We start from the raw sequence: 25,800 nt of genomic DNA on the forward strand, positions 1-25,800 counted from the left end.
ATTAACACTATACATATATAACACATTGGCTCTACCCGACCGAGTTTCTCCAGGGTATGCTTGGCTACAATAGTTTAGAGACTAGAAGGAATGTGTATTTGATTACGCATTTTTATCGATTGTTGCGCGGTATGATCGATAATCCTGAAATTATCCGGAACATTGGTCTGTATGTTCCCGATAGTTACCTAAGACAGCGTCGACATAGATTGTTTCACATTCCTATACACAGGACCAACCTGCCGATGGTTATGCCTGTAGGAAGAGCTACCGCTATGTTGAACAATATCACAGTGGATATTGATCTGTTCCATGTGTCCGAAGGAGTTTTCCGAAGCGGGATTCTTCTACACCTTTAAGTCTTCTTGCTTAGTTTTAATATATACGCCTTAAATATTGTTTGTTATGTACATATTAATTTTTTCTTGTTGAATAAATTGAATTGAATATATTCATATAATTTTTTTGACATCCCATCAAAGGTGAAGAAGAATATGGAAGTCTAGGCATTTACGGGGCTGACGACCGTCATAGGCTGGTTTAAGTGATCACTTTACACACGTGTAACATTCACCAATTCTACCTATTATTGACAACCACACTACTCAAATTCTTGGAAGTACCATATATATGAACCAATTTTAAAACATTATTCTTGAATCACTAGAACTTCACTAGAGACATCTATTGGTGAGATGGGAAGAAGCTTTTTATTGAGCAGAAACTCTTTACTTAGTATGTGAGGTCCGAATCCTGGATTATAATCACACACATGAGAAACACTAGTAAATATCATTTTCATTTTTATCATTTAAGCTTATAATTTGATCAGATAATTTATTTACAACATTTTGAGTGTGTCCAAATACTTGTTCACAAAATCTGGATTATCTCCAATATTTAAATATAAATAACTCGTGTAATTGGAGATAATCCAGATTTTGTGAACAAGTATTTGGACACACTCAAAATGTTGTAACACTATATACTACACACTTTTCTGTAAATGTCTTTTTTCCAATATCAAGGTTCGGAAGATTTCGTATCTGGGTCACGTATTTCGTGCAGAAAAATACTACATTCTGCAAATCATAATGATGGGAAATAGAAGGACGCCGAGGAGCTGGCAAAAAACGAACATCGTGGCTTCGCAGCATTCGCGACTGGACCAGGATGAGAGGAGTGGAGTTGTTCCGGACGACACAGGATCGCGAAGCCTTTGCCATAGGGCGTTTGTGCACGACACGGAATTTTACCGTCCGGCACGTCAGTTTGCGTTTTAAAACGACGATTGGCTTGTGCTTTTGTCCATCTTTCTTGGGATCGGTGCTCTTGACCGGTGCGTGAACACGTTGCGCGTAAATTCGATCACGCTAAACTGTCGTAGTCGCTTACATTTTTCAAAACCGGACTGCCGGACGGTAAATTCCGTGTAGTGCACAAACGCTGTATATGTTCCTGCATTTTCGAGTAAAAATTCGTATATGACATCTGTAAGACAAAAGCACAAGCTAATCATCCGTTTGATCATGCTAACTTAAGTGCCGGACGGTAAAATTCCGTGTAGTGCACAAACGTCCATACGTTCAGCGATTCCGGCGAATCGATGTGCGGGTTGAGCAATTTATAAAATAGGGAAACTATCCGTACGTACGTCGGTTTATACAATATGTGAACTGTTTAAGTGCGATGTCGTGTCAGGATAAAGTGTGCAAATACAGGACCATACGCCATTACCGCTGAAGGGTGTGTGTGTGCATCAGTAAACACGTCAATGTGGATACACGGGAGGGTTGCTTGCATTAATGCACTAGACGAAAATCATTCGGGAGACTGTTTGTTCAATTATAATTTATGTTCTTCTCTTCTAACGCTATTACAGCGGTGTATATGGCACTACATTCCATCGACACAGTAACATCTCGTCATGATCATTAGTACCGTGAAGATAAGGTGATCAGTTCTAAGCTTCATAGTGCCAGTCCTAGGTGATATAAAATAAATATTAAGTAAAAAAAATCACTTGTATTTATAGGAACCTTCTAGAGAAACGAAACCGGGACTTTCAGCGCGGTAGCCTAATGCGCTTACCACTAAACTACATTGGCAGACATCCGTTCGATCAAACTACAAAGTTTTTTTAAGACAAACATATGAACATACGATATATTTTAAACTATATAAATCATAAAAAAGTAAAGAAAGAACAGTAAAACAATTTGTGAGGCGAATGTGGTTGGTAATAGAAACAGAGGAAGAACGGTGAAAACTTCAGGTATCATCAAGTATTTTAAATACTTGAAAGTTGTCAGATGTTGTAGGAATAATCGGCGGATATATGTGAGAAGATTCATGAATGTGGGAGAGGCGAAGATTATTAGCAATGATAGATTGGTGTGGCATTGTATTCTCTCTGCCTCCATATTTTAGTGGTCAGAATACTGAGCCTTAGTGCTGGAGGTCGCGGGTTCGATTCCCAAAGGGGTTGAAATACATAAAAAGGATTTAAAACCATAGTTTTTATTCAATAACACCCTGGACTGGTACATGAAGACCGGAACCTTACCTCAACTTGTCTACGCGTAATAAACGATCAAGATAACACCGCTTTGACGCATGCAATGTCCTATGCATCACCAAGTACGGATGAGGGTTAGAAAAAGAAAACATAGCAAATAAATTCAACTGATGTAATAAAAATCCTATTTGTGATGTCAAATTTCAATAAATTAAATGTTTGAACATAAATTCTAAAAAAATGCATACAGTTTTGAAAACGAACTCGATATTTAAACATATGCATACACATAAATAAATAAATATATATATATATATATATATATATATATATATATATATATATATATATATATATATATATATATATATATATATATATATATATATATATATATATATATATATATATATATATATATATATATATATATATATATATATATATATATATATATATATATATATATATATATATATATATATATATATATATATATTATATATATATATATATATACATATATATAAATATACATATATATATATATATATATATATATATATATATATATATATATATATATATATATATATATATATATACATATATATATATATACATATATATATATATATATATATATATATATATATATATATATATATACATATATATATATATTTATATATATATATATATATATATATTTATATATATATATATACATATATATATATTTATATATATATATATGTATATATATATAAATATTATATATATGTATGTATATATATATATATATGTATATATGCAAATAAATTCAACCGATGTAATAAAAATCCTATTTGTGATGTCAAATTTCAATAAATTAAATGTTTGAACATAAATTCTAAAAAAATGCATACAGTTTTGAAAACGAACTCGATATTTAAACATATGCATACACATAAATAAATAAATATATATATATATATATATATATATATATATATATATATATATATATATATATATATATATATATATATATATATATATATATATATATATATATATATATATATATATATATATATATATATATATATATATATATATATATATATATATATATATATATATATATATATATATATATATATATATATATATATATATATATATATATATATATATATATATATATATATATATATATATATATATATATATATATATATATATATATATATATATATATATATATATATATATATATATATATATATATATATATATATATATATATATATATATATATATATATATATATATATATATATATATATATATATATATATATATATATATATATATATATATATATATATATATATATATATATATATATATATATATATATATATATATATATATATATATATATATATATATATATATATATATATATATATATATATATATATATATATATATATATATATATATATATATATATATATATATATATATATATATATATATATATATATATATATATATATATATATATATATATATATATTGATATCCAAAAAATAAGTCTTTGTCATAGAGGTGTAAAAAGCTGATTTGAAAAATGTATACATTTATAAAATTATACATACATATTTATATGTATGCAATATACCTCTTGACCGTCGTATGTATCACCAGAGACACCTTCGGACGTTTAGTATTCCCTTTAGTACCCTTCCTTTCGGGATTTTTTTCTCGACTGCGCCGGGTAAATTTTCGGTCACCTTTGACAATTATAACTGGAGCGCGCAACCCTTTCCCTGGGGGGTGCGACGTCTACGCCCACAAGGCCCGTGCGAGGAGAGTCCGGCGTCGCGACGCGAGTGTGGCGGCGCGCGGCGTCCGTGTGCGGTCCGTGTGTGCGGGCGACTGGCGGCGCACTGCGGCCACAGGGGGAGGGCGCCCTGCGCCTGCGCCCCGGCGCCCTCTGCCCGAGATATCGACGACTCCAACTATCCCCGGTCAATTTTCATTTTCAAATTCTATAAATCTCCATTTAACCTAACTATCGCTCTCGATATCGAATTAACCCGCAAAATCAAGCTTTTCCGGTGTAAAAAACGCGCAAATGGAATAAGACTATTGAAGTGATAATTTCCATCCGGGGAAATATTTTGATAATGAAAAACGACCCTTATTTATTCGTTGTTTAAAGTTGGTTTTCTTACTGATATTCATGATAGGAATGGCAACTTTTTTTTTAGATGTAGGCGTCTGTCCGATATATCGACTGCAACCATCGCTGGTCAATTTCCAATTTTAAATTCTATAAATCTAACATATACCCTAACTATTGCACTCGTGTTCAAATTTTCCCATAAAATCAAGTTTTTCTGGTCTAAACAACCGCGCAAACGGGGTAGGAATTGATTGAAGCAATACTTTCCATCCGGGAAAATATTTTGATAATGTAAAACGACCCTTATTCATTCCTTGTTTAAAGTTGGTTTTCTTATGGCCGTTTGTGATAGGAATACCAACTTTTTTAAATGTATGCGTCTGTCCGAGATATCGATGGCCGTGTCACAGACGACTCCTACCATCCCGGGTCATTCCAATTTCAAATTTTATAAATATTTCATATAACCTAACTATCGCATTCGATATTTAATTTTCGCACAAAATCAATCCTTTCCAGTCTAAACAAGCGCACAAACGGGGTAGGAATTGATTGAAGTAATAATTTTCATCTGGGGAAATGTTTTGATAAAGCCTTCATTTATTTGTTATTTAAAGTTTTCTTTCTTTCTTGTTGTTGTCTTACTGTTGTTCGTAATAGGAATACCATTTTTTTAGATATAGGCGTTTGTCCGAGATATCGTTGGCCGTGTCACAGACGACTCTAACTATCCCCGGTCAATTTCCAATTTCAAATTCTTTAAATCTCCCATATAATGTAAGTATCACATTCGATATCGAATTTTCCCGCAAATTCAAGCTTTTCCGTCCAAAAACAGCGTAAACAGGATACACTATTTAAGTTATAATCTCAATCCGGGGAAATATTTTGATAAAGAAAAACGACATTTATTAATTCTCTGTTTATAGGTTTTCTTACAGTCGTACGCCAAAGAATACCAACTATTTAAATGTGTTAAAAAAAACATATTCGTATGACCAAAATATACAGTAAAACCGTAAAAACAGTACGTCATATGATTATCTTAGGATTTATTTTCGCAAAAAAATATATTTACAGCATCAAACCAGCCAAATCCCGCAGAAGTAGTAAAATTCAGATTATTCTAAGCGCTATACGCACTCAATGGCGCATAAGGCAATGCATAATATATAAGCAGTTTTATCTTAATCATCAAACGCAAGAAGATAATGTGATCAGCCCTGCGCTTTAGGTACCAGTCCAGGGTAATAAAAATTGAATGAAAAATTACTCATACAAATTTAATTTAACCCAACTGGGAATAGAACCCGGGACAGTCAGCATGGTACCCAAACGCGCTGACCGCTACACTCCAGAGGCGGACTTCGTACTTAAGTGCACCCACATGTATTTATCGAGACAAAAAATCCATTTGTATAAAAAAATAACTTAAAAATATTAACTACAAAAAATAGTTGTATCAAATTTTAGTGTTCTGATAATTTTTATAATTATTTTTGTGTTCTGACAATAAAATACGAAGTTTTTTTTTCAACTAAGAATGCCTGCTGTTTGAAATATATCGAATTCCGATTACAGGTTTACGATTCACCTACCTTCTTTATTTTCCTCCAATAATCCTTAAAAGCAGCTTGAAAGAAATTACAACAATCAATATAAGGACATCATTAACAAGTTCATAAGCCATGAGGTAAACGCTAAAAATAACGTTTTGCAAACATTTAACCCACTAAATACGGGATATGTTACAGGGATACTTCAATGTTTTTGTGAGATGCAAGCAAAAAAAATCGTGATTTAATTTTTCAAATTTATAATTTTAAAATATTCTATGTAGACATATAAAGGTACAAATGAATGTATTATTTTTTCGCTTCCATAGTGTAATGGTTGGGGAGTTTGGTTACTGCCATGGAGGTCCCGGGTTCGATTCCCAGAGGATGGTCAAAATAACTATTGGTGATTTTTAATAGTCTGACATCTTAAGGAAAGGTATTTCTACCCATTCGGTCGATTGATGTTTAATGACGGGAAGGGTATTTTTAACTTCTGCGCCGGCCTCATTTCAAAGGCAGAAAAGAAGGAATCATCCAATGTGTTATATGAATAATATATACAAATCTCTTTGTTAAGGTCTTAACTGTATGTACATAATTATCAAATCGAAAAGCAAGTCTTATTTTTATATTTTTCTTTGAGTCTTTCGAGTACATCTATATTTCAACAAAAGGGCCTATATTATTGAATACCTGACACCTGATAGGCAATGCGTTTGAAGATTGAAGAAATAAGTAATTTATAAAACATATTCTATTATTGTAATAGTTCAATTCCTAGAATGAGATTTTTATCAGCCTAAAACACGAAACGAACATATGTCTCTGTTCCGCACCCACTCAACTCCTATGAGCAAGCGAGCGAGAGATGTCAGGCGTATTTCATGAAAGCAGGTATAGGCAAGTACACATATCGCTCACTCCTTTCAAGAACGTCATAAATCAAAAAACGTGATTTTTCAGGAGAACGTTTTTAAAGTTTAAAAATATAATACAATTTATTAAAAATAAATATCAAGCCACTTATTGAACTTTTAACTGTGCAACAGATCTTTTAAGGTAAAACCTAAAGGTTTTTTCTCCATTTAAAAAATATTTAGTTTATTTAAAAAAATAACTTAACAATACGTTTTCTTAAAAATGCAAAAACAACACTTTCTGCCCTGTAGCAGGTAAATATTAAGTTAAAAATATGCCTCTTTCGCTGGAATATACAGTATCTACTCAATGAATTAGGGCCACCCATTATTTTTTTGAATACTCTGAAATCTTTTGGATTACTATATTTATTTTACATAAATACTTTAAGTTTTCTATTGACATCCAATATCATGTATATAAAACCTTCAATAATATGTAAAATATACCTGGATTATTTAAGCCTTTACAAAATTTAAAACCCTTTTTCTGAGAAAGGTCCCTAATTAGCACAGGTAGACAGATAGTTGAAGGTTCAAAAAATAGTCCTATCTCATTTATTAGTGAAGTTTCTTGAGTTCTGGTTGTTGTTTTGTTCAGAGTGGTTATATAGTTATCTTGTCTTGTGAAAAAAACTTAATTTTTAATTTTGGTTCATAAAGTATAATTTTTTTTGTAAACACAAGTGTTTTTTTTTTTAAAAAGACAAAATGGGAAAAAGTAAAGACATTTCTGAGGAAAAAAAGTCTAGTGTTATAGTGCTACTGAAATTAGGAATACTATCTAATAGAGAAATTTCAAAAAAAGAAAACGTTTCTTGTGAAACAGTGGACAGAATTTCAAAATCAATAAAAAATCAGTCACCCGCCACCAGCAATCGGCGAAAGAACTGTCGTAGGATTAGAAAAACAACACCGAGGACTGATCGAAAAACCGTTCAAAGTGCCTTAGAAAACCGTAGTGCATCAGCAAAAACATTAAAAATAAAATTGGAAGAAGAGGGTATAAATATATCGGTATCAACACTGAGGCGACGTATTTACGAAGTAAATCTGAAATGCAGGCGCCCTGTAAAAGTACCAAAATTGACACCACGAATGAAAGCGGATCGATTAAAATGGGCCAGGCTACATCGAAATTACTCGGTAGATGATTGGAAAAAGGTATTTATTTAAATTGAATTTTCAACATATCATTTTAGTAAATAAACTTATATATTTGAATTAAACTTAAATTTTCATTATTTTTCAGGTCATCTTTAGTGATGAGTGCCGGTTAGGAGCCGTGACAGAGAGCCGTCGATTCGTCAGGAGAACACCAATGGAACGTTACAATGAGGCCTGTGTGGTAAAAGTTATCAAACACCCCCGTGCAACAATGATATGGTCATGTATTATTAACAATTTACCTGGGCCGTTGTTTTTCGTGGAAGGAACAATGAACCAAAATTCCTATAAGCAGGTCCTCGAACGAATTTTATTGCCCTTCTACCATACACTCGACCCAACAGAAGGTCCATACACCTTCATGCAGGATGGGGCACCTTGCCACCGGGCTAAATCAATAATAAAATTTTCGTCTAACAAAAATCTGCCTTTGCTCCCCTGGCCTGGAAATTCTCCGGACCTTAATCCTATAGAAAACGTATGGAGCATGTTAAAAAATAAGGTATACTCATTTCCAAATCCGACAGTAGACTGTCTAAAAAAAAATATTCAAAAAATTTGGTCAGAAGACGAAGAAATAAAAAACATGATAAAACAGTGCATTTTAAGTATGCCAAAAAGAATTGAGGCAGTTATTTCTGCCAAAGGTGGAAATACTAAATACTAACTATATTTATATGAAAATATATGTATAATTTAAGCTTAATAAAGTGTTCATGTGTAAATAAAATTCAATGTTGTTTTATTCAAGGTTTTCTCTGAGTTATTCCTGTTTGAATTGAGAAATTGCGCGAAATTCTGCGTGGCCCTAATTCATTGAGTAGATACTGTAGTAGATTTTTTGGGCATTCCGAAAACATGCACAACTGAAAATGATCGATTTTTGATTTATGACGTTCTTGAAAGGAGTGAGAGATATGCTGACCGTAATAGTTATTTACAAGTGCATTTCTTCAAAAAAAATAGCTTATTATAAGATATAGCGATTTGAAACAAAGTAAAGAAATTCGCGAGGGGCCTTTTTTTCTCCCGTCGCCAGCTGGCGTATAAAATACCCGCAGGAAATGTGTTAAAACATAGATGAAGAATATGTAAGTCTGGGTATTTACAGGGCATATGACCTGTCATAGACTAGTGAAATGATCACTTTACACACGTTTACATTCACTATTCTACCCACGATTGACAATTACACTACTCAATTTTTAAGAACTGCCACATATATCCAATTTCTTTATTTGTGAGTTCACTAGAGCCATCTATGTCTGGTTTGAGAAAACTATTATTTAATAGAGACCCTTTATTGAGATTTATGCAAGGCCCTAATCAGATTATTTTACATACTGGGAAATGTTTGAAAACAGGATGTTGAATTTTCGTGCAGGTTATAATTTAACCAGATTATTTTATTCGATTGATTGATTTGATTTGGACACACCCAAAAATGTTGTAAGGATGTATGTTGGTAGGAGTAAAGAAGGATAAGGAAAATAGGGAAGAATTTATCAATGGATATGGAATAACTAAAGTTTGGATATAAAAGAGTTTTAAGGTGTTATTATTATTTTATCTCCTTACAATAAATTATTACATGAAAAAAAACTAATAAAATAGATTTCTATTTACATCAATGTTTAAAAGTGGATGTTTTTAAAAGATGTAGAATAAATAATAAATAAAATAAAAAAAATAAAATTAATGTATTAATTAACGTCTGTACATAATTGAATTATCAAATAAAAAAATGTTTAACTTTTTAAAAATACTAAAGACCAATGTTTTAAGTATTTCTCATAGACCAATGGTGAGTGATCAAAAACACTTGGTACAACCAAAATTTTAATCCATCTATAAATTTATTTTCAATGAATTAAATTGATTTTTTTATAATATTTTTTGGATTCACATATTTTGTAAAATCTAGAAAAATATTAGCTTTTAAAGTATGTCATAATATAAAAATAATTTCAATGTTGATAATGACTTTCTGAAGGGGTGAAAAAGTAAATGAATTATTCTTCTAATACACGATGTAATTGTATTATTATAAAAATACTAGTTCAAATTAAAGAAAATAGAATTCTATCATTGAAGATATATGAAATATGATAAGTAAACATTGGCATAGGGAAAGCAAATTAATATGAGTAAATAAATTATATGCTACTGAAATATCCTATTTATTATCAGTTTGTTTAATATATTTTTTATTTAAGAAATACAGAGCAGTTTAAACGTTACAATCCAAAATCGTAGTACAACATATTGACAGTGGAATGTTGTTCTCGGGTCCTTATGATCAGCTGGCAGTTGCGACAGTGACTCAAATATTTTATAAAAATAAATGAATTGGGAAGAGAAACTTACCTCTCCGTCAGTATCATAATATGTCAAAGCTTTTCGGGTCAAAATAAACCATCGCTGTTTATAATTCACTGGTGTAAAACGCTTTTTGTTTTGGGATCTTTTAGTCATTAATCCCTGACGTAGGACATCTTCCCCTTTGTCATCCTTCACAGCGCCCGCCATGGTTAAAAATTCTAAAAATATAATATATTTACTTAAACCTATAATACGTATTATTCAAACAATATGCTAATGGTAAATAATATTTGGCAACGATTGAAAACATTGAGAGCAACAGGTTCTAACATGCCGCTAATTACAGCGAATGTAAACAGAAGGACCAAATACGACGTATTTACTTACTATTGAAACATTGAATTGGTCATTATACTGCATACAACGTATTAAATGAAAGTTCTTTAAAACGAGAAAAAAACTACATTGATTTTTAGTGAACTGCCAAACCGGGCGGAAACAGACGGCAGCAGGTAAATTTTGACATAGAAACAAATATAAATTGACAAATTCACTTACTATAGACAATAATTGGAAGTAGACAATTTATTCTTGATCAGCTGCAATTAGGTATTATAGTTTCATTTTCAAATAGAGGGCGCTAATTTACAGAAAGTGAGAAGTCAAACGGGAACACAAAAATATACGAAGCAACCGTATATTTTTATCTAATTATATTATTGTTGCGAAGGGATTTCTCCTTATTTCTATTTCTCGCCATTTTCACATATGAAGAGTTTCGGTTGCTAACTTTAATAAAATATATTTACAATTATTCCCGCAAAAGCATTCTAATAGGTGTCTACAAGAATTTAATCATTCATAGTTTATAGGAGTTTAAGGCATTGTAATACTTGTAAAATAGTTTACTTTTTTGTGGCATTAATAATTAAATTCATTAAACGACATCACAATTTAAAAATTACAAATTTACAAATTAAAAATTTTGTAAATTCTTCATTATTGTATGGAAAATATTTACTAGCGGTTAAAACTACTATATTTTCTATTTATATACTATATACCGTTTTGAAAGTATTATTAAGTTTTATTTATTATGAGAAAAGACGATTTGGTTCAGAGTAATTAAAAACGCTATACATTTAAGAAAGGTTAAAAACAACAGATGAGTTAGTTTAAATGCTACTTAGGTAATATTCTGATACAATGTTTAAATTGAAATATTTTAAATTTATTTATTATTTTTAATTCAAGTTTTATTTGGTAAATACCACTTTTTCTTAAAATCGATTTTGATATGTGTTAAAGTAAAATTAAAATTCAAAATGGATAGATATTACTACAAAGTGACTGCCGAATGAAATTATTTATTATTACCCATTTCACGGATCCTACCTCTTACTTTAACTGGTTACAAAATATTAATACTGTATAGCAATACCGTTTTTCTTTTTATTGTCTATGACTTTACATAATATTATGTTTTCTATGGTTCAGTTTAGTTTGCGTATTTTGCAGTATTTTGTGATGTATCTGTTTATATGATGAATTTTGAGTTATTTTTTTTAATAGAAACTAAATAATGTTTTCTAGCTGTTATGTGAAATAAGCATACATTTTTAGGTGTTTAAAATACATATCTATTACTGTTTATTGATAGCTAAGATATTCCAATAAGTGTTAATGATTAACTGCAAGTATGGCTTCATCAGAAAGTACACAAGTGAGCTCATTACCTCTGCCACCAATGCAGTTTATAAACGTTTATACAGATGAGAATATTCGTAGGAATAGAGTACCATGTCCTCCTCAACCTATCCATGATACATATTCTATGTTCGGAAATGCCTTCAATGCAGATGATACAATAATAAGATCCTTGGAGAGCCAGGTAACTATTTCAGTTTGTTGGTTTAATTTAACATAGAACAGATAAATATGCAGTTAAGATATGTTTTTATCCCTTAATCAGCAGTTTTTTAAAAATACATATAATATACAAAGTATAATTTAGTTCTTTCATCTAGAAAACAGCTTTCTAGAACGAATGTCTGATGATTTTTCGTCTCATAGTCAAACTGTATTCGTTCCATTCATAACATAAAAGAAATGGCTATGACGTTGACATATCGCTCACTCCTTTCAAGAACGTCATAAATAAAAAATCATCAATTTTCAGTTGTGTATGTTTTCGAAATGCCCAGAAAACGTACTATATCCCAGCAAAAGCGGCATATTTTAAACTTAATATTTACCCGCTACAGGACAGAAAGTGTTGTTTTTGCATTTTGAAGAAAAGGTGTTGTTTAATTATTTTTTGATAATAAAATAAATATTTTTCAAATGGAGAAAAAACATTCACGTTTTACCTGAAAAGATATGTTGCACAGTAAAAAGCCCAATAAGTGTCTTGATATTTATTTTTAATACATTGTATTATATTTTTAAACATTAAAAACGTTCTCCTGAAAAATCAAGTTTTTTGATTTATGACGTTCTTGAAAGGAGTGAGCGATATGTGGTGAGCTATCAAAATATTTCCACGGGCAGGAGCGAATTCTACAGTATTTCAAATGCTGAAAACGTTTTCCTAAATTATTGTTCTAGTTATTTACACTTATTGCTGACCTTTTGGACTCCATTTCAGTGTCCATACTATAATTATCTAGGGTTATATTTAACCCTTCTATGCTGTGGTCTCTTAGTACTCTGGCCAAAAGTGTCAATGGGATATGGTGTAATAACACAGAAAAACAGTTATTATATTTGGATGTGGAGTTTTAAAGGGCTTAAGACCCATATATTTAGATTTACTCCATAAAAAAAAATATATATTTTTATTTTTATTATATACACAAATATTTAAATATCATGTTTTTTCGTCAGACTTAGGACTCATTATTAAAAATATGTGTCAAATTGTGGTGAATTAACCCAGAAACTCTGATTTAGAATCTGCGATACTAGCCACGGGACCACAATCAAACACTTTCCTATCGGCTCTACCCACCCGGTAGAACAATAATTGTTTTTTTTATTTTTACAAAAGAAAATGGCATTTCATTATGACTTGTTCTATTGTCAAGATAAAAGAACTTGGTACTGATACACCCAGTCTGAAGCGGCCCATTAATAAAGTACTAATTGGTCAAGTAAAAAGTAGGGAGTATACCAAGTTTTTTTCTTTTCTAATTCAACTCTTGTGATAATTTACCTAGCACAGGGCTTCGGGCAACGGACTTCTGTGTGTGTTATACCACCAACACAGGCTAAATTATTAAATGTATTTTAATTTTTTGTAGGGTTTTAGGCGGCTATATCCTATTCACTTTGAAAGAAGGCGGGAATTAAAAAAGCTGAATCATTCATTACTAGCAAATTTTTTGGATCTCCTGGATTTATTGGTTCACTGCCCTGATTCTCCGAGAAGAGCGGAAAAAGTTGAAGATTTGAGTCTCCTGTTTATTCACATTCATCACCTCCTTAATGAGTTCCGGCCGCACCAGGCTCGGGAGACCCTCAGGGTAATGATGGAACTTCAGAAACGACAAAGGATTGAAACATCAATACGGTAATTATTGTTGCAGTATGATAATTTGACACACCCAGCCATTTGAAAAAAATGTTTTTAATTTTAATAATATATTAAAATATATCGCTCACTCCTTTCAAGAACGTCATAAATCAAAAAACTTGATTTTTCAGGAGAACGTTTTTAAAGTTTAAAAATATAACACAATATATTAAAAATAAATATCAAGCCACTTATAGAACTTTTTATTGTGCAGCACGTCTTTTTAGGTGAAACATGAAGGTTTTTTGTCCATTTGAAAAATATTTAATATATTTAAAAAAATAATTAAACAATACCTTTTCTTCAAAATGCAAAAACAACATTTTCTGCCCTGTAGTGGGTAAATATTAAGTTAAAAATATGCCACTTTTTCTGGGATATAGTACATTTTCTGGGCATTCCAAAAACATGCACAACTGAAAATTGTCAATTTTTGATTTATGACGTTCTTGAAAGGAGTGAGCGATATATTTTTTATTTCTATTGTAGCTATAGACTGAATGCAATTGTTAATTATTTTTTTATGATGAACCCTAACATACCTACTCTACATATTTGGCCCATATGATTACAGTAGACAAAGATTAGTTTCTATTATAAGTCAAGAAAAAGCTAAATACAACAATTACAAATTTTAATTTTGCCAACAATCTGACAGTGTTCTTTATTTGTTGTTGTTCATTTATAGAAATGTTATGTTTATTGTCCTCTTCTTTTAACCCTTATTCGCACCCGATGGTGCATAGGGCACTGCATCATATATAAAAGCATTTGTGATCCCGTGGTTAGTGTCGCGGACTTTTAAGTCAGAGTTTCTCGGTACAAACCCACTCTACCACAATTTGATACCTATCTCTAATAATGAGCCGCTTAGGCTCACAGAAATAGTATGAAATTGAAATATTTGTGTAAATAATAAAAACACAACATTTATCTTTTTTTAAAAATAAATCTTGATTGTTAACGCATGAAGGAAAGGTGATCAGCCCTGCGCTTCAGGTTGCAGTCCAGGGTAATATTAAATAAATATTAAGAGTGAAAATTCACATATTTATTTGACCCCCCCTAGAAATCGAATCTGGGACCTCCAGTACAATAGCCAAGCGTGCTGACCATTACAGTACAGAGGCGGACAAAATGTCAAGATGAAAAGATGTTTATTGTAAGATGTAAATTGTATGAAGTTAAATCGAGTGTAAATATTAGTTTGTATTAAATGTAATACAAACTAACTGAAGAAATAAAATAAAATTTATAGTATTACACCAGAGATATATTTTTGAATATAGCCTTTTACATACCTCTGCAAATCCACACAGAAACAATATTTTACAACTAATCACCTATAAGCAATAACTTCCAATTCACAAAACTGTTACAAATTATATCATTTTTTATTACCACCAAATTATTTATTCAGATGGTGTCCAAAATACTTATTTTGTTATTTGAATGTAGCAATGTTTGCCAATAGGAAATTTATTGATTTTGGTATTAAGTGACACATGTGTTTTAGTATCAAGTGTAATTTTTTGGTCAGTTTTCCGATAAATTAGTACATTTGCAAGATATTTATTCTAATAGTTAACGAATTAAACCATTTTAAATTTTAATATTTACTTGGTAAATATCACTAATTATTTAACTTTATTTTGACACGTGTTTCGGTGCACTCAATCATTATCAAACACCGTATGCAAAACTCAATTTGAGCATTGCGGCTTGGGACGTTGAATGATTTTGAGTGCGCCGAAGTGGTATTTTCAAAGTCAATGTTAAATTCAAAATGGAAAAATATTACCAAAAAGTGACTGCCAAACTATTAATATTATTTTTTCTCTCCCCAGTTTCCAGAAGCATCTTTCAAAGGTGCAAGATATTCTACAAAATGCCTTACAAAGTTTACCAGACCAGTGTGATACTGATTCCAAACTCTTGGTTCCTGCTGAAGTTTTCCAACATATGGACACTAACCAAAAGGAAGTGTCGAGTAATGACGCTTTGTATGAATTAGACAAAATGATGTGCGGCATAGTGGATAAAATGCCATAACTCAAAAATAATATGTGTAAATTCTAGAATCCTTTCTAAATAATCCTTAATAGTATTAAGCTATAAATATGTGTAGTATGTATAATTAATTAAAGTTAAAAATTGTTGCTTTTTATATATATTTAGGTGCAAAAATCATGTAAAAGTGTTTAAATAAACTTGTTCTAAAACATATTGATATTATTGTTTATTGAATCCAAACCTTTAAAAAAATCAAGCTAATGAGAAATTTCCATATTACACATTAAGCTATGTAAAAAAAAATCTAGTCATTAACTATATCGTATCGAAGATTATAATCATTATCTTACCTTAGAACCCTAACTGTCCATCTCCTCCTCCCCTGACCCCTGCTCTCTTCCTTAAACTTGCTACCTGATTCTACCTATTTATCATTAGAATCCTAGAATACTTTTTTGTTATTTTTTTTTTCATTTTCATCTTTTTGTTTTTTAGTTTTTTGATAAAATCTATTACATCAGACAATAATATGTATTAGTTTTTAAAAACGTCTGAGACATAACTATCTGTCATTAGAATCCTAACTGTCCATCAAACCTCCTCCCTCTACCTCCTTCCCTTGCCCTCCTTATTATCGTCTTTTGGTAATTTATGTTATTTTTAAATGTCAATTTGTAATTAATGTTTTTTTAAATGTTCAAGTACTATCTACCCTCTGATTGCAAACGGCTATATATGGTATCAAACGTTTTGATCAATATCACTAGTCCGTTTTTGGTCGGTTGGAAGATATTGCTTTTTAGCAATAAGCCCGCCAATGTACTTTTTATTTTCTGTACATGAAGTTTAAATAAATAAATAATGCAGTGTCAAAATACAAGCTAAATATGTATTTGAAAAAATGATATCAAAATATGACCCTCAAAGTTAGATGCATTATCATATTCCTAATATAACACCCGAATTCTGAAAACCGCATTTTGATAAATTTGCTAGAAAGAAAAATACCCACAGTTCTCATTACAATTCATTCACACATATTTTCCACAATTTGGTTGTGTCTTTTTCCGTGAGAATATGGAAGTCTTTGATTCCCTTTATCCGGTTTATTATTTTTTTTTAAATTACATTCTACCTGTTCTGTAGTCCAATACAATAAAACTTGTACTACATACTTGTATTATCGTAATAAGCGCAAAATTATTGTGGTCATACATATTAAAGTGAACTACATTACATTCACACCCAGGGTCACTGCAATTCATCACTAGTAGAAATAATAAATAAACAAATTAATCAAGTTTAAAAAAAACTTTATTGTTCATACTTGGAAGAAGGATATAATATAGGATAATGAAATATGATATAAGTATGGATAGAGGAATTAGGAACTGAAAAAAGAATTGTGAGAACACCTGAAAGACAAATAATAAGGAAAAGAATGCTCCCATATGAATCAACATAGCGCAGAATAGCACAATAGCTGAAAGAAAGAAAAAATTGTTATTTTTTTTCTGCTTTTGGGCGCATGCGATCCATTATACTCCAGACATATCTCGACTTTGTAGAAAGCATTTTATATAAATAACGAAACTGAAAACAAAGATAGATGAAAAAAATCTCAGGTGTGGTTGTAGGAATCTTCTGTAAATGGTAAAAAAAAGTATTAGTTATGATGCTATGATTCGAAAAATATACGAAGTGATCCAATATATATTATATTTTCCTACATACATACTATTTTTATTATTGCTTAATACATATGAATTAGTCATGGCATAAAATAAGAAATGCTAGTATTTTCCAACTATGTAATCTCATTATGCTCTTTAAATTAACAATTTATGATGTATGTATTTATTTCCTTAAAATGAGAACGATTTAAGAAATTGTGTATCTTATATACCTACTTATATTCATACCATAGTCCAATACTTCAATCATCTGTGGGCAGTGATAACCGAAGCTGGTTAGAATTGTCATAAATTCGAGCCGACGCATTCAGCTATAGAGAATAATATTTGAAAGCAAGATAAGCCTTCTACGTCCCGACTTCCAATCTAAGAATTCGTTTAGTTTGAAAGTCTAAAAAAAATAACTTACGTACCTAACATTTGCTGCAATAAACGAAATTCTTACTCAAAAAAAAAAAAAAAACAGGACAGCTAGCACAGGTTCTTAGCTCTATCACCATTGTCCTGAACTTGATATTTGTTAAAATTAATCACAGTAATTAAATAAAGTGTATCTATACTAACTGCCCACACGCGCTTATCAGAGAAGAACGCAAGTGCTCTCTGCAAACATAGTGTATATGCTGTTAACAGCAGAGACACAAACTAAACTGCACAGAAATTATTTTAACACATACATATTTAATCTTTTGACTGGTAGAGACATGTTAACATATCTCATATTTCTGGGCTTGCGACGCGGGAAAAATTAATTTTCCATGTTGCACATATAATTTTTCTATTCATTTTACTATCTCAATTCAAGTTTGTTGACAGTATCAATAATGGAGGATGCAGATATGTATTTCATAAGTATGACATACCAAGACATGACATGTGGGAACAACTCTTGTGTATGGGGATTTTTATTGAAAAAATACTCATTATTGATACCTACTTGTCAGTAAAAGGGTTAAACAATCGGACGTGAATATTCATACCTTTGAAGGGTCAGATGTAGAGGACTTACTGTAATAGGATTATAAAGAGAAAAGAAATTAATTAAATTGAATTCTCAGAATTCCACAAATTAAACAAGATATAAAATAACCATTTGCTGCATTCGCTGAAAAGGTAAAGAAAATACAAAAAACAATTATTATTATTCCTCGTTCTGTCGGTCTGCATCCTCTGTTATGGAAAAATTAGTTAGACAAAATAATAAAAATGGTAGACTCCGGAATACTCCCGCATTGCAGAATGATGAGAAGAATCTCCGAAGGGTATTGATTGGAGGAAAGGATAAGAAAAGGAATATATATATATATTTATAATATGTATGTGACGGATTGGCAAATGGTGTTTATCTTCGTGTCTAATTATAATTCATAAAAGCCCGATTACATGAGTACAGTGTAGTGAGTCGTGACTCTCTGCTAAGATAACACATGGTTTTGGTTTTTATTCTAAATTTGCTCAGAAATGCAAATAACACACGGAGGATTTTAACGGGGTAATTTGTTTAATAATTATTTCTCCTGTAGCCGCCTCCGCCGCGGCCGCCGTAGTTTCTGTTGTAATTTCTCCCGCCCCCCCCTCCGCGCCGCCAGCTGTTGCCCCGGCCATTGTACCCGCCTGCGCCCCCAGCCCCGTTGCTGCTGCCCCCGGATATCCTGTCGCTGTACTTGCCCGAGGGCGGGGTGTACATCTTGAGGTTGCCATCGCGCTCGGAGCGAGCTCGCTTCTCGGGCGACGGCTTGTTCTTGTCGTCCTTTTCGAACACTATCGGCTTGTGCCTCTTCTCGCCGGCTGATTGAACGGGTTCCTTCGGAGCCTTTGATTCCGTTTCGGGCTGAAAATATACCAAAATATATTAACACATTATTTGGAAGAAATGCGTCTTTTACATACTGTTGGTAAAGAGCGGGAGACGCCTTAAAGCGTTCTATTTTCTTATTTTTGGTAAAGCGCCAGAGATTCCAAAAAACATTGTACAGATCGGAATTGGGTTTGCGGTTACTTGTGATTATTATACCGAGGGTCAGGCGGCAGACCGTCTGAGTATAATTTGGGTTGGGGTTGATGAAAAAACAGCTCGACAACAATATGTTAACATGGTCATGATTTTTCTTATCACAAACAAATTGCCAAGACTTTTTTTGCGCAAACTGATTTGGTAAAATAAAAATTATGTTGACGAGTTTACATGAGTAATTTATACTCCTCATATAACAAAACATATACACAGGTTTGAAATGATGTGAACGTAGATTATTTTTATTTATGTTATTAACAATCAAAACAACATTGTATCAATCCGATGCAGTGTCATGTGCACAGGGAGCAAATTATTTTTCTTCAAATTAACTAGAAAAAGAGTGAAAAAAGATTTATATACAATATTTTAAACTTACCATTACTTTCTGTGATTTGCTTTCAAAGGATAGCTTTACGGTACTCTTATAGCTAGGAGGTGTATGGAATAGATCCTTGATGATTGTATTGATGTTTGAAGTAGTCTTCAGTGCTACCAGTTTTATTTTATTTTCATCTGATTTCAGGTCATCGTTTGATTTTCCCTAAAAAATATAAAGCAAACTGTAAAAATACACACTTCCACTTTCATAATGTTATGATTTTTTTTCCGAAAGTAGAATATGATCGTTCAAAAATCATTGACAAAACCAAATAAAATTTGTAAGTTCATCCTTGTTTAGATATGTACTTCAAACCAATAAAATATTCAAAAAGGAGAAAACATATTATGTATTGGTTCGAAACCCCTTGAATTTACATCTAGATTGGTTCAACATATTTATTCAGTTATACATAGGAAATATATTGGGGGCTACTTAAACTTTGATGTGTTACTTGAGCCCAGTACATCAAAATATTTAAATCTGTATTTGGTCTACAATAATGAACGTATCGTGACAATAAGTGTCACCTGTCAGGGAAACAATGAATCATATCGATACGTTCATTATTGTAGACCAAATACAGATCTAAATATTTTTATTGTACTGGGCTCAAGTAACACATCAAAGATCAATGAGCCCCGTTCTACGGTACTACAACAGTAACCAATGAATCAAAAATGCTGTGTTTCATTATTTAATTATTTTGTTAAGTTTGAATAATTCAAACCAAAATTATTTTTTATTATTTTATCATGAAGTATACAACATGTTACATATTTTGTACAAATTAGCTATGTATATAACTAAAATATAATTAAAAAATGCACTCACAAAGGTCGCTTCTTTCAGCTTCTTGATGTATCCTTGGGTTAGCCTAGCGAAATACTGCAAACGTAGTCGGAACTCCTTCAGCCTGGCCGCGTCGGTGGTGAGGAAGTCGGGGGAGAGTCTGGCCAAGCGGTGGAAGGTGAACAGCAGGCACTCCACGTGGGAGAACTCCAGCACGGGCAGCGCCTCCTCCGCCTCCAGGGTCTCGCTGGCCGCGATGGGCGGCAGAGGCATGAACTTCTAAATGAGGAAAGAATACACTTTTGATCAGAGGCAGCTAATGACTGAAATTTCCGGCAGTGCATTTCATTTAAAAATGCTAGTATATAAAATAGGTCTGTTTTATATTTTTACTAATCATTTTATCATCCGGAGCATGTGTAAGACGGAGGATATCGTGAGGTGGGGACGACAACGAAGGCGATACTGGAATGATCATGTAAACAGAATGTCAGATGACAGACTTCCATGTTTATGTAATTTTAAAATGTCTTATACATATTATTCATTACATTTAAGTTTTTTATTGAAATTTTTTAGTGGAACTGCATTTTATAGAACAAAACAACAACTATGTATATAGTTTTTTCAACATACATTTTATTTGACCAGTGACCGATTTCCTCGTAACTGACATCAGATTGGTTATTATTAACACAATTATTAAAATGGAAGCTAAACTGGCAGTGCACAACGGAGTCCTGGTTCCAACTCTAATGTATGGAAGTGAAACATGGAGTTGGCAAAAGAAGGATGAAAGTAGACTGAATGCAGTCGAAATGCGATCTCTCAGAAGAATGTGCGACAAAACGATGTATGATAGATGTGCGAATAGTGAAATAAGGAAGGAATGCAAAGCTGAGATAAGCATTATCGATAAAATTAAGAAAGGTGTGTTGAGATGGTTTGGACATGTAGAACGAATGAGTGAGGAAAGAACGGTAAAACAAATTTATGAGGCGAATGTTAGCGGGAAAAGAAGCAGAGGAAGACCGAGAAAAACATGGCACGATCAGGTATGCCAAATACTTGAAAGTGGTCAGGTTAGGAGTCGTAACAATCGGCGGGTATGTATGAGGAGATGCATGAACGTGAAAGAGGCGAAGAACGTTTGCAAGGACAGAGTGGTGTGGCGCTCTATTCTCTCTGCCTACCCCTGCGGGGAAGCGGCGTGATGGTTAGTTAGTTAGTTAGTTTAATTATTAAAATTTCTTTGTATTCTTCTTCTTTCTGTGCCACTTCTAACGAAGATCGGCGAACATCATGGCTATCTTCACTTAAGATGCTGTAGCTCGGAACAGAGATTTGGTGCTTCTGCCAAACCATTGACGTAGGTTTTTCAGCCATGATGTCCTTCGGCATCCTTGAGTTCTTCGCCCCTCAATCTTTCCTTGTATGATTAGGTGGACAAGACGATATTTTTCATTTCTCATGACGTGAGAAATTTCTTTGTATATTTGTATTAATTTTTTCATGCTGTAGACATTTGTAGAGGAAAACTAGTCCAGCTATGTTGTAATGTGTGATCTTTGTATTGTTACACTTGGTTATGTGAATGTTTTTAAATAAAAATAAAAAATAAATTATATTACTGCGGTATTACTTACGATTAAACAGGAGTAGATGGTTTCAATCTTAGAGTCAGCATTCTCCAATGTCCCACAGTGCACCGACAACTCCGCTAAGAGCTTCAAGAGTTCCAATTTAGAGTCTCCGGACTCTTCAGTAGGTTTTGTTATATCATCCAACTTTGGTATGATATTCTCACAGAAATAGTTCACAAACTTTGTGGAATCCACCTGCGCCTGTAGGTTTAAATAAAAATCTTAATGAAAATTTGTACGCTGATGTTGAACTGATGTTGAGTATTTTCATATCGCTCACTCCTTTCAAGAACGCCATAAATCAAAAATCGCCAATTTTCAGTTGAGCATGTTTTCGGAATGCCCAGAAAATGTACTAGATCCCAGCAAAAGAAGCATATTTTTAACTTAATATTTACCCGCTACAGGGCAGAAAGTGTTGTTTTTGCATTTTGAAGAAAAGGTATTGTTTAATTATTTTTTTTAAAATACTAAATATTTTTCAAATGGAGAAAAAACCTTCAGGTTTTACCTAAAATGACCTGTTGTACGGTAAAAAGATCAGTAAGTGGCTTGATATTTATTTTTAATGCATTGTATTATATTTTTAAACTTTAAAAACTTTCTCCTGAAAAATAAAGTTTTTTGATTTATGACATTCTTGAAAGGAGTGAGCGATATGTACTAGTGCAATGTTTTTGTTTGTGCATTGGTTAAATCAGGATTTGTCAAATCACTTAGTGATGGGTTGACATTGCTCTACTTTTTTTTGGCTTAAATTGCATATAAATGCAGAACGCAATAATACTCAAACATGTGAAACAAAATCCACTGATGGCTACAGTTAAATTGCTGAAGCAGTTTGATCATACCGTTGAATAACTGTTGGCCCAGTTGTGCAACACAATAAATTCAACAACAAATCGTGGAAATCCATTGTAAATTTTTATTTTTGCATTGGAACGAATCAAGTGAAAATAATCAGGTTATTAGTTTGATCCATTTGTTACAATATTATTTGATTGTTAAAAGATTCTTAAATGAACAAATGGATTTAAATGATTCATTTGATGTTTAGTATTTTTTTTATATTTCAGCATAGATTAAGAAGAATATGGAGTTCTAGGTATTTACAGGGCTTACGACCTGTCATAGGTTGGTCAAGCGATCACTTTAACATTTTTAACAATAAATTTCAACATTCACCATTCTACCCATGATTGACTACCACACTGCTCAAATTTTTGGAACTCCTAGATATATCATTCAAAATGACAGTATATGAATTCACAACAGCCATCTATGTTGGATTGAAAATGTTATTATTTAACAGACACCTTTTAATTTGGATGTATGCAAGATCTGAACCCCGGATTGTTTTTACCTACCGGGAAATGCCTTAAACATGATTTTAAATTTTTATACGGCTTGCAATTTAACCAGTTATTTTTATTCACAACATTTTGAGTGTGTACAAATACAACCCAGATTTGTGAATAAGTATTTGGACACACTTAATATGTTGTGAATTTAAACTAGTATTCGATTAGAAATCTAAGAAATTTTGTCCGCCTATAGTGTAATGGTTAGCGTGTTTAGCTACCGTGCTGGAGGTCCCGGGTTCGATTCCCAGGAGGTGGGTGATAATAAATATTGGTAATTTTACACTCTTAATATTTATTTAATATTACCCTGGACTGGTCACCTTGCCTTCATGTAACTAACAATCAAGATAACACTGCATCAATACGATCTAGTGCCCTATGCATCATTGGGTGCAGATAAGGGTTAGAACAAAAAATACAAAAATACAGATTTGTACTCAAAAGTACTCAAAATGTTGTGAATTTAAAATTAGTATTTGATTAATAATCTACGATACTTCATTAGTAATCAATTTGAATGATAATAATCTATTTCATTGAAGATGCAATTGGATTTTCATTGCTTATTTTTTGGAGCAAAGGGTTAAAAAACTATGTCTTACCGAGAAGTATGGTATGGCTTGTCCCACACACTGCACCACCCTGTCAATATGCTCCGACTCGCTGGCCACAAACTCTCCGTCAGCGAAGGCTTGCGTGGCCACCAGCTCCACTATCTCCTTGTGTCCTGCCAGAGTGCGGCCGAGACGAGACCAGCCCAGGAGATCCATTATCTGATCAAACTCCTCCGAGTTAACGTCCTGAAATAAAACAAAGCACATAATTGATTTACATCTTTTCTTTAACTTTTCCAGGAGTATGGTCGTATATATATATACGACAAATACAAAACATGATTTATGACATGATTTATATCAAAACATGATTTATGTCAAATTTTTCAATGTTGCGATGTTTGACAATGTTTTTCTTTTTTTTTTCGACTTTGATATGAATTATAAAGAGTGAAAAATATTTTTTAAAATAACTCACTCTTGGACAGGTTAATATGTATTACAGATGAAAAGGATATCTGGTAATTATCCAGTATCCGGCCTTGTATTACTATCCAGCCGGATACCGGATAGTTAACCTTACCCTCCCGGTGATATGCATTTACAACAACTTGACTTTAAAAATGAGAATATCAATATAAAATATAATAGATAAAGACTGAGAATTTTTGTATTCTTCTGAAATACTTTAACGAGTACATAAAAGTATTATAATATAAGGTTAATATTTACAGCAACGGAAATAAATAAATTGTAAAAAAAAAATCAGGGATAGAATCACCAATACACAAACGTTTCTCAGAGTATGCGTGCGTGCCGCGCTTTACGTACACGCTTCATACTGTTCCCAATGATCTCATTTTAGTTGCACACAAGTCATCGTTCAGGGTGGTCGTGTCGCTATGACGGCTAATTGTGATGTATTTTACTAACATTATAAAATTTATACATTTCAACTTCAACTATGGTCAATAAAAGCAATATTTAGGAATATTTCCATTTTCCCGTTTTTAAATCACATTTTCATACGGTGTACAAAATACATATCACCGGTGCACGCAGAAGTTTTTAGCACCGTAAGGGAAGGGTTAAAAATATCAAATTTTGA

The 25,800-nt window shown here is 31.9% G+C and overlaps 3 protein-coding genes across 4 annotated transcripts in view; 1 reads left to right on the top strand and 2 right to left on the bottom strand.

Annotated features, from left to right (window-relative positions):
• Btk (tyrosine-protein kinase Btk29A) overlaps positions 1-11,218 on the bottom strand; it is a 117,260-nt gene extending 106,042 nt beyond the window's left edge. For both annotated transcript variants that reach the window (XM_088259247.1, XM_088259248.1), the window contains exons 1-2: positions 11,050-11,218; positions 10,708-10,880 (exon numbers count right to left, since the gene is read on the bottom strand). In XM_088259247.1, coding sequence (XP_088115373.1) covers positions 10,708-10,869 — 162 coding nt within the window. In that variant the 5' untranslated portion in view covers positions 10,870-10,880; positions 11,050-11,218. The remainder of the gene's footprint in view (positions 1-10,707; positions 10,881-11,049) is intronic.
• Positions 11,219-12,156: 938 nt separating this feature from the next.
• MED7 (mediator complex subunit 7) lies at positions 12,157-16,460 on the top strand. The gene is made up of 3 exons (XM_088259267.1): positions 12,157-12,553; positions 13,965-14,233; positions 16,084-16,460. Exons 1-3 carry the CDS (start codon positions 12,362-12,364, stop codon positions 16,286-16,288), a joined length of 666 nt encoding a protein of 221 aa, XP_088115393.1. The 5' UTR covers positions 12,157-12,361; the 3' UTR covers positions 16,289-16,460.
• A 1,085-nt stretch (positions 16,461-17,545) lies between these two features.
• The window catches only part of cass (apoptosis inhibitor cassowary), a 9,872-nt gene continuing 1,617 nt past the window's right edge, over positions 17,546-25,800 (bottom strand). Inside the window, exons 4-8 of the mRNA XM_088259266.1 lie at positions 24,741-24,938; positions 22,778-22,975; positions 21,174-21,410; positions 20,337-20,501; positions 17,546-19,774 (exon numbers count right to left, since the gene is read on the bottom strand). Of these exons, the coding sequence (XP_088115392.1) occupies positions 19,445-19,774; positions 20,337-20,501; positions 21,174-21,410; positions 22,778-22,975; positions 24,741-24,938 (1,128 nt within the window). The 3' untranslated portion in view covers positions 17,546-19,444. The remainder of the gene's footprint in view (positions 19,775-20,336; positions 20,502-21,173; positions 21,411-22,777; positions 22,976-24,740; positions 24,939-25,800) is intronic.

The sequence above is a fragment of the Brachycentrus maculatus genome, unplaced genomic scaffold, assembly GCF_059751285.1.
Source record: "Brachycentrus maculatus isolate JH-2025_06_01 unplaced genomic scaffold, ASM5975128v1 h1tg000115l, whole genome shotgun sequence".
In the NCBI taxonomy this organism is placed as follows: domain Eukaryota; kingdom Metazoa; phylum Arthropoda; class Insecta; order Trichoptera; family Brachycentridae; genus Brachycentrus; species Brachycentrus maculatus.